This window comes from Echinops telfairi, unplaced genomic scaffold (assembly GCF_000313985.2).
Source record: "Echinops telfairi isolate 266 unplaced genomic scaffold, ASM31398v2 ScPeMD7_7424;HRSCAF=8462, whole genome shotgun sequence".
In the NCBI taxonomy this organism is placed as follows: domain Eukaryota; kingdom Metazoa; phylum Chordata; class Mammalia; order Afrosoricida; family Tenrecidae; genus Echinops; species Echinops telfairi.
Window position 1 is genome coordinate 81,079,706 of NW_022111324.1, and position 10,731 is coordinate 81,090,436.

Here is a 10,731-nt window from a genome sequence, read left to right on the forward strand (position 1 = left end):
AAAATGAGGACCTAATGTCGGGGGTTTAAATGGAGAGAAAATGTTTTGAGAAACGATGTACAAATGCGCTTTACACAACTGATGTGTGTATGGATTGGGATAACAGTTGTATGAGCCCCTAATAAAATGTTAAAAAAGAAAAAAAAAACAACAACAAAAAAAGAAAGATGGAAGGAATATGCAGTCACCATACAAAACAAATGATCTACTCAGCCACTTCAAGAGGCAGCATTTGATAAAAACCAAACCAAAACTATGGTATTGAAGGAAAAGTCCAAATTCCACTGAAATCATTAATGAAAAACAAGACTCCAGGAATGGGCAGAATGAATACCAATTGAAATGCTTCACACAAACGGATATAGCACTACAAGCACTCATTAGTCTATGCCAACAAATTTGAGAGGTTGCTAGCCAACCCACTGAATGGAAGAAATTCTGATTTATGGCCACTCTGAAGAGGGTGACCCAACAGAAGCAGAAATTATGAAACACTATCATCTGTCACATTTAAATAGTATTTTGCTTCAGAGCATTAAAAAACGGTCAGCAGTACCCTGACAAGGAGCAGCCAGAAACGTAAGCTGGATTCTCTAGAGGACATGGAATGAGTTCCCACTGCCGACATCATTTGGATCCTGGCAGGTCACTAGAAAAATGTTTACTTATGCTTTATTGACTATGCAAAGACATTCAACTGTGTGGACCACAGGAAACTATGGATAACATTGTGAACAATGTGGAATTCCAGAACACTTCCATTTTGCTCATGTAGCACCTGTACCGAGAGCAAGAGGCATTTGTTTGAATAGAAAGGGATATTTTATGGCTTAAAATCAGGGAAGGTGAGTGTCAAGGATGTAGTCTTTCAACACCCTTATTAAGTAAGTATGCTGAGCAACTACTCTGAGAAGCCAGACTACATGCAGAGAACAGAGGACTGGAGGAAGGCTCAGTTCCAACCTTCAATATGGAACTGACTTACAACCTTGACAGAGGAACATGAAGAGGGCTTGACACATTTACTGAAGTTTTTGAGTATCTGCATTTTCATTTGGATCAAGTCAAAAAATCAAACTACATATTGCATTGGGCAAATCTGCTGTGCAAACCTCTTTAAGGAGCAAAGATGCACATGACCCGAGCCATGTAAAAACTGGACAATGACTAAAGAAGACCACAGAACTAAGGCATCTGAATTATGGTGTTGGTGAAGATTATAAAAAATATGAAGAACTTCCAAAAACAAACCAAGCTCACTGTCATCTCGTCAATGCTGACTCATACAGCAAACACTGTGTAACTGTTTATGGGAGCAGAAAGACCAGTCTTCCTCCTGTGGAGCTGCTGTTGGTTTCAAACTGCCAACCAACGGGATCATAGCATGACACGTGAACACTAAACCACCAAGGCCCCTCTAAGAACTTCCAAAACAACGGACAAACCTGTCTTGGCAGAAGGCCATGAGTGCCCCAGAAGTGACTTTGCCTCAAATACTTTGGAGATGTTTTCAGGAGAGCAGTCCAGCAAAAAGGAGACTCAATGAGCTGACACAGTGCCTCCAACAATAGGTTCAAATATACCAAGAGTCCAAAGGGTAGTGAACGACCCAGCAGTGTTTTGTTCTGTTGAGATGTAATCAGTTAATATGGCCCTGCTAGCTATTACTCCTTATGTAATGGACTACACTTCTGGACTCCATGCCTATAACTATAATCCTATTTTGGAGGGTGTTCTCTAGAGGTTGTGATTTTGTTTCTCTGGGGGTATGGTCTACTAAAAAGTAAAAACCACACCTCCATTAAAGCCATTCCTCTCTATACATGATCCATCTGTGACAGAAAAATTACCCCAGATCAGAAGAGTACATTTGAGATCTCTGCCTGTGGTGATAGGGACTGAGATCAAAGGCACCAGAGACTGTGGCATGGAGACTAAAAGGGCCAGCACCGAGACTATAGGGTACCTTCTCCTCATCTGACCCAAAGACTACAGGACTGAGGCAGAGTGACAGGCAGGCTTCCTGGTCGAGGGAGGTATAGGCCAAAGGATCACGTGGCTGAGAGGCTAAGGACCAGAAAGAGACCTGGTTGCTGGCTGAGGCCTGTTGCTGGGTTGTGTGGCCACTGTAATAAATGATGTAAACCAACATAGAAGTACAGTGTGCTATGAGAGGACTGGTTGCTGCCAGAAAAAGGTACAGAAGGATGGAACTTGAAGGCACGTCTCACCCCTGCCTTGTGGTATGTGGGAAGCCAGAAGTTCGACATGGCATCCCATGCTATTTATTTACTGCAAATACAGCACATTAATTAAAAACAAAACAAATTCACTGCCACCACGTTGATTCCAACTCAAAGAAAACTTGTAGGACAGGGGAGAACTGCCCCTGTAACTTTTTACTGAAGTAGAAATCCCCGATTAAAGAACATTAAATCATTGAAGACTTCTATGAGGATGTAGTGGCAAATGCAATGATGAAAATCAAAAGTAAATAACTGCAATTCCCAAGCAGTCAATATTAGCAACACAATATTTATTGGTGCACCATCACTGTAGCAAACCCTCAGAAAAGATAACCTATAAACTCTATTAGGCTTCCTTTTTCCTCTCCACTTTAGCAAAATTCAACCCTTCATTTTCCATTCAGGAGAGTCAATTCTGTCAACTATCAATAGACAGACTTTTAAATTCCAACTTGGTTTCTCTGTTTACTCAAGGTACTTTTTATTCATTTCATTCTAGATAAAATATATTCAGGATATTAAAAGATCAAAAGCCGCAATATGTAATATAACCCAATACATACCCATTGCTTCTAGCTTTTATACAAATTCAAAAATATTAACATTTAAGTCTGACTGCAAAGAAAAAGTTTTCCTATACTTGAGAGGTACTACTTTAAGGAATAATGAATTTCTGTTAAGGGTGGCTTAAAAACTTGGAAGTTGATAGAGGTGATAGTTTTATACCATGTCACTGAATTGTACACAAAAACATGTCTGAAATGGCAAACGGCAAATGGCTATCCAATTTTCATCACAGAAAAATTAGGAAGTTTTGAACTTACCTATTAAAAAGCAAAACAGTGAGGTGAAGAATAACATCATTACCACTGGACACCGGAGGCTTCATTGTCTGAATATACCTGAGGGCTTGTCTATGTTCGCCCTGAGCCATGAAGGCCTGAATCATCTTTGAATGCTGCCATGCCACAGGTTTTGCAGTAGCCGGGTGAAACAGAAGATCCAAAGCACTCTGCAAACATAGCATGGAAAGTGCTAGATATCTCTGTGCATCTGTATTCTGCATTTCGAAAAAAGTAGCTAAGCTTTCAACAGTGCAGGCCCTACACAATGGGTAGTTCAAAACTATGATAAAACCAGCTTAAATATAAACCAAAAAGACCTACGTTAATCTATGGTATATTTAAAAAAATATAGTCTCCACTGTGTGATTTCAGTTATCTATTATATAAAATAATCCTATGTATCAATGCAAACATATCTTTAATATAACAATGACTATACTCTCACTATTAATAATTGTTTGTTTTCTTCTTCAGACAGTTAGAAATCTGCTTTCTAAAATGTTTTATCTTTGTAGTTTTATTTATTGCCCAACACAGTGTTTGGTGAATGGTACTGGCTAAACTAAGTCCTTCTTACATTACATCACATCTGTAATAACAAATCTAGCCCAATTATGTTTTTTTCTCTTAAAATCTTAATTTACAAAAGCTCACATTTTAAATCAACCAACAGACTCACCTCATAGTCATTATGATCCAGCAGCCAAAAACCTTGAATAAGTTTAACCTGGCCCCAAGAAATGGCAAAAGCAGTTGGAAAAGATTCAATTGGAGTATCCGTTTTGTTTGGAAAAGAATACATAATATCAAGCAGCAAGTAAATGGTCTTTATTTTTTTTAAGAAAGAAAAGAGGATTAAGGAAAACAAACAGAAATTCCCTACATGTTTAAGAAGATCATCTTGAACACCCAGCAACACTATAATTTGGATGCAGAAAACCCACAGCTGATTCCATTCTTTCTAAAAACATCACCACAAGAGATGCTCAAGCATGCTTTTCAATGAAGTCACCAGCGTAGCAAAATGAAAAAAGAAACAGCTATAGACAGACTTCTAGCTATTTAGCTAATTTGGCACCTCAAGCAAGCACATCGTACACCTTACAAATTACAAATGGGATTTTAAAACTGGCATAAGCTAAAGAATGTTACTTCAAAGACCAGGGACCTGAAACATCATGCCAAAGTTAATTATTAATCCATAATATATTCTTACTCAGCACATAAATTAGCCCTATTGAGCATTAACACTTGCCAGCATAATTTCAGAGCTGTTATTTTTTAACTTTTTGTGTTTTGCACACATTTGCTAATCTGATGAAAACCACACCTGATCCCTAGAAAAATACAGAGTTTCCATACAGAATCAGGTCATCTAGACCATCTGGACCCAACCAGCGGATTCTGGATTAAGAATCATCAAAAGAAATTCAAACATAAAATTACAATAAGTTAAAATGATGGATCATTTCATTATAATTCTGAAAACCTATGATTTTTGTAATTCATGGAACTACGTGATGTTTTAAAGGATACAACAGAATGCTTGATTGCTTCAGCAACATTGTCAAGTAGGTACATGTCAAGCAGTGCCTATAAAAAACAAGGGATAAAAGTATCAGTGAACTTTATAGATTTATACATTCATATTCCCATTTTCTTCAAATCTGTGTCTCCCCCGACTCCGATTTTGCAGTCTCGGTAGATTTAAGTCTGATCCCTACTGCAAACCTACATGAAGACTAGTAGGAGGATATTTTCCTGTGCCTCCTTCATCTCGTTTCCACAACTTCTCAACTCGTTCTCCTAACTGGGAAACCATCCCATCAATCATCAAGCAATCAGGGTTCCACTTCCCTCTGCAATAAGGAAAATATTAGGATTACTAGAAAAGATAATTATTATTGTCAAAATAATAAGCATTAAAATCTTAAAAATAATGATCCCAATTATCAGGGAGAGGAAAATGGTGAACTGGACTCCATTTAGCATCACAAGAATTCCACGTTTTTCAGTATATGAAACCGAGGACTGATTAATCTATAGGGAAAGTAGGTAGAATAAGGGTTGCAGGTGTGTGTGTGCATGTGTAGGGTACAGTGGTAGTGGCGGGGAGGGTGGGGGTGGTTGGGGTAAACGGGAACTGATGTCAAGGAGCCCAAGATGGAAAAGAATGTTGGGAAACTGTGGTAGCAATTATACAATACTGCTTGAGTGTCTGAACTATGGAATAAAATATTTATCAGCTCCCAATTTTTAAAAAAGTGCTATTTTGGCTTGTTGATTTCAAAGGCGCCAACTAGGTTAATATTTATGTATTTCAGAAGAAAATCGTAACAAAATAAAGAAAACTCAACAAGAGCTCTGTGAACAAAGGTTGAAAGGTACCTGTTATGGAAAGAATGTAAAAGATAATGATAAATGGTAGCTTCTAGTCTTTTTCTGAACAAGAATTATTGGGGGGGGGGGATAGAATTAAATTATAGAGCCTCAAATAATGAGTCACTCCTATAACAAATTCCGATATTTTACCAAAAATTCCACCCATTCAAATGTTTTGCAAGTCTAAAAATTGGTTTATCTGAGAAAGTTTGACCCCCAGAAGTAATTTCTAAATTGTTTTGTCAAGGTTCTGGATGTACGATACCTTGATAAACGCTCACACTTCTGTCGGCGGCTGGTGTAGTAGTTCTGAATTACAGGGTAGTTGTAGCATAGCCTTGACAACTGCACAGCATCATCTACAGTTTTTTAAGAGTTAGGGAAAACACAGTAATGTTTTCAAAATACGCCAACAATAACAAAGGGTATGTACATTGACATTTTACTGGACGTTTATAATGTTAAGTAATTCACAGGCTTGCTGAATTTAATTAACATAAAAAATCCCAAATCACTACTTATCTTTATTTACCTATGTACAAATGAGAAAATAAATTTCTCATGAAGTTTGTAACCAACAAGGATGCTTGCTCAACACCTTAGAAAGGCTGACAAAATAATTTTATACTCATCTGTACAAATGAAAATTTTGAAAGAAATTTTCAGTTTATTCAAGTCAGAATCTAAAAAATTATTTAAAATATAATTAACAGCAATTATATGTAGTGATGTAAGCAACTTATAAAATATAATATGCTCCATGCTGTAAGACGTTGGAAGCGCTAAATTCTGATTCAGTCTAAGTCTCTCATTGAAATAAACAAACATGTAAAAGTCAAATTCTCTTATTGTTGCTATCAGCAGAAATTGTTAGAAAAAAGGGTATGTTTTAATTGATGGCTAATATTAGTTAATAGCCACATTAAAAGAGGCTTTGAGGAGAAAGAAACCGGCAAGTTAAATAATTTAACAATCAAATCTCTAAGTATTTTATAGATGGTGATATTGTTAAATAGATGTTCAGTAGTTGTGTTTTTTCAAATAATCTTTTCTTTTACTTGTTATTTAATGCAACAAATATGTATGGAATATCTTCTGTGTAATAGGCATGCTCTGGAATACTGAAGATACAAAGCAAGGAAGATTGTAAGAAAAGAAGGTACAACGAGAAGGAAATATAAGCAGTGAAAGAAGAAAAATGTGACAATATAGAGAATATAAAAAAAGTTTTAGAATGTTATTAAAAGATGAAGTCAATATTTTACCTAAGCCTTCTGGTAAAAGTCCAGAATGCGAGAACCAAATAACCATTTGTGCATACTGACAGATGAGCTGGGAAACCAGATGCTTATTTCTTAAATCCATCAGACCTGTAAAAGAGAGTTGAATACCAGTTCCTTAGGTTTGAGTAAGTCAGGCAGAAATGAAAAACCAAATTGCCAACAGTTTTCAAATTATATGACTTGTTCATTAAAATTTTTGTTGTTAATTGCCATCACCTCAGTTCCCACACAGAGTCTATGCACAACAGGACACACTGCCAAGTCTTACGCCATCCTCACAATTGTTCTTGTGTGTGAGTCAATTATTGCAGTTACAGTGTCAATTAATCTGTTGAGGCACCTTCTTCTTTTTTGTTGCCTCTCTACTTTACCAAGCATGAGCCCTTTTTTCATATACTGCTCTCTCCTCACATGTCCAAAGTATGTGAAATGAAGTCTCGCCATCCTTGCCTCTAACTAGCATTCTAGCTGTATTTCTTCCAACACAGATGTGTTTGTGCTTGTAGCAGTCCATGGTATTTCCTTTCAATAGTCTGCCAGCACCACAAAGGCATCCATTCTTCTTTGGTCTTCCTTTATTTAATGTCCAATTTTCACATGCATACGAAGCTATTGAAAAACCCATGCTTTGTGTCAAGTGCACCTTAGTGCATGTCCTTTCCTTCTACCACTTAAAGAAGCCTTGGGCAATAGATTTACCCAAACCAGATCTGACCTCTTGAAAGCTGCTTCCACAAGCATTTATTGTGGATTCAACCAAGAAAAAAAATCCTTGATAACTTCAATCTTTTCTCCATTTACCATGATGTAACCTCCTGGTCCAATTGTGAGAACATAACTTTTCTTTGTGTTGTAATCCATTTGGAAGGGTACAATCTCGGATCTTCATCAGTAAGTGCTTCAAGGGCTCCTCACTTTCCGCAAGCAAAGTTGTGCCACCTGCCCACTGCAGGCTGTTAATGAGCCTTCCTCCACTCCTGATGCCAGATTCTTCATATAAATCCGTTTTTGGTTATTTGTTCATTATACTAATTGAGTAAATATGGAATGAAGATATAACCCTGACACAACACACATTTCCTGATTTTAAACTATGCCATTATTCTGTTCATACAACTGCGTCTTAGTCCAGGTACAAGTTCTGTAGGACCACATTGAAGAATTCTGGAATCCCCACTCTACTCAAAGCTATCCATAATTTGTTATGATTCATAGAGTTGAATGCTTTTGTAGTCAATAAAACACAAGTAAACATCTTTCTGGTACTCTTTCTTTCAGGCATGATTCATCTGATGTTACCATATGATGTCCCGTGTTCAACGTCCTCTTCTGAATCCAGCCTTAACCTGACAGTTTCCTGTAACTTTACATTTATTTATTTTTGTAAACTATTCTAAGCTTAGGAGTCCTGCTGGTACAGCGGATTGGGTGTTGGGCAGTTAATTGCAGAGTCAGCAGGTCAAAACCACCAGTCACTCCTAGGGAGAAAGAAAAGCTTTCTACTCCTGTAAAGAGTTACAGTCTCAGATACCCACAAGGGCAGTGCTATTGTCCTATAAAATCACTGAGTCAGAACTGACTCGATGGCAGTAAGTCTGCCTTTGATTATAAGCTTCCATCTATTTTAGTTTGATCTATAATAGCAAGTAAATATATGCAAAAGGTTAGAAAAAATTAGTCTGGTTAAAGTAGAGTAAATAACTTAGCTACCCTTACATTAGCACCTGACAAGTAACGATCTAATAAGAATAAGGCACAAGACTTTAAACTTTCCATAAGTAAAAGATAAGACACACAGGTATATAAAAATATGAGCATACCTCTCTCAGTGACCTCTTGTGCCTCTGTGGTAAAACAGCTTAAGACTGTATTAAGGTTGCTAAGAAGCAAATGACATTGCTGGATAGATTGTAAGGTTTGTGTATCGATGAAGCGACATGAACCATCAAACAATGGAGTACCTTTCAAAGGTAAAAGATAAGATTAGTTTCCATAGAGTAAAACTGAATGAATTAAAACAACAAATGTAAAATTTCTCAAATTCCTACCACTCATACATTTTCTATAAACTATTAAGATTTATAGAGGAAATGGCAAATACCTTCAAGGATGTCTGAAGAGAGGGTTCAAGTTTAGTATATAAAATGCGGTGAAGTGATATCAAGTAGAAAGCAAATGTTTTGAGAATGATGATGGCAACAAATGTACAAATGTGCTCGACACAATGGATGGACGGATGGATTGTGATAAGAGTTGTATGAGCCCCCAATAAAATGATTTTTATAAGAAAAAAAAATTGGCCATGAAACAAACATAAAGAATGACCCTACTGGAACCGTTACAAGGATCTGCATATGCCCCTCCCTGGGAGATGGACAACAGCAAAGTGGGAGAGGGAGGCAGAGGACAGCCTAAGACATGACAAAATAAAATAATTTCTAAATTATCAAGGGGTTATGAGGGAGGAGGGGTAAACCGAGGAGCTGTTACCAAGGGCTCAAGAGAAAAGAAAATGTTTTGAGAATGATGATGGCAACAAATGTACAAATGTGCTTGACACAATGTATGTATGTATGGATTGTGGTAAGAGTTGTACAAGCCCCCAATAAAATGACTTAAAAAGAAAAAAAATACTGTATTAAAATGTTCAAATAAAAATTAAAAATGAATAAATAAAATACAGTGAAATAAACAATGAGAAATAAAGGTAAATTGGATTCCATTTAAGTCTTTAGTTAAGCTATATTCATAAAATGTTCGCCCTTCAAATAAGTTTATGTTTTGAAGTCTATGATACATATTTTACAATAAGACCTATTCATTCACTTCAGGGTTTTAGGAGGGAGCCATTAAAATTAAAATACATATAGAGACTTTACCACAATAAAGTTGCAAATTTCTACACTGCTGCTTTTCTTCTGTTTTAAACTCAAGGCTGAGTTTGACAATTTCACTTTGGGGAAGAAAGAGGAGTGGTTCTATTTATAAAAAAAAATCATGTAAAAATCTCTACCATCAGGGACATTTTAATGAGAAAACCTCCTATTTAAATAGCATTTCATATAAGTTTTTGATTGGTCCATTTATTTTAAAATGTTTAGCTATAGTTCTAACAGTAGGGAAAGTTGTTGGGTAATGATAATCTTTGAAAAAGTTCTTCAGGAGGCTTTTCTTTGTCTTAAGGTTGTAAAACAGGATAAATTAAATTGGGTCAAAAAAACAGTAGTAAGTATTGAGCATTTATCATTTATAAGGAGTATTTTACATAGATTTTACATACATCTAATTTATTGCTTTATGATACCGGTCCTACCATTATTCCGTTTTATAGATGAACATATTAAGGGAAACTCAGGGGTTTACTTTCAATATAAAGTGAACATAAATCAGAAAGATGATGTAAACTCAAATATTCTAGATCTAAAGCCTATCTACATAATCAGTACACATAAAAAATTAAGGAATTTATTTTTAATGACTAATTTCAGTATTTTAATATTTATGTAATTTTTCCAGAAAACAATTTCTTAATTCTAAATACCTTCCTCCAATCAAATTCCGATTTGCTTTACTTACAGAATAAGTAGTCAGTGGGTTATGAACATATAAGCATACCTTTTAGTCAAATTCATAGGCAAGTCAGAACTAGTGCATATAGTTATTTAGCCTTACCTCAGTGCATGAATGCACTTGAAACCATTTCAATGAATTAAAAGCTGCAGGTGCAGCAAATGAAGGGAATTCTGATGAAGAATTTTTTTAAAATATGGGTTAATTCAATTGTTTAAAATGAGGTTAAATTTATGTAACATTAAATGACAAGTGAAAGTTGCCTACATCTATGATGCTCACCTTCCCAACACAACTGCTGAAGACAAAGCGGGTGAATAAGTAAATGTGGTGAAGAAAGCTGATGGTGCCCGGCTATCAAACAAAAGATATAGCGTCTGGGGTCTTAAAAGCTTGAAGGTAAAC

General features: G+C 36.1%; 1 protein-coding gene across 1 annotated transcript in view; it reads right to left on the reverse strand.

Annotated features, from left to right (window-relative positions):
• The window catches only part of AHCTF1 (AT-hook containing transcription factor 1), an 84,162-nt gene that overhangs the window by 35,465 nt on the left and 37,966 nt on the right, over nt 1-10,731 (reverse strand). The window contains exons 15-21 of the mRNA XM_004699964.2: nt 8,577-8,717; nt 6,739-6,843; nt 5,739-5,832; nt 4,827-4,950; nt 4,628-4,684; nt 3,771-3,917; nt 3,071-3,258 (exon numbers count right to left, since the gene is read on the reverse strand). Of these exons, the coding sequence (XP_004700021.1) occupies nt 3,071-3,258; nt 3,771-3,917; nt 4,628-4,684; nt 4,827-4,950; nt 5,739-5,832; nt 6,739-6,843; nt 8,577-8,717 (856 nt within the window). The remainder of the gene's footprint in view (nt 1-3,070; nt 3,259-3,770; nt 3,918-4,627; nt 4,685-4,826; nt 4,951-5,738; nt 5,833-6,738; nt 6,844-8,576; nt 8,718-10,731) is intronic.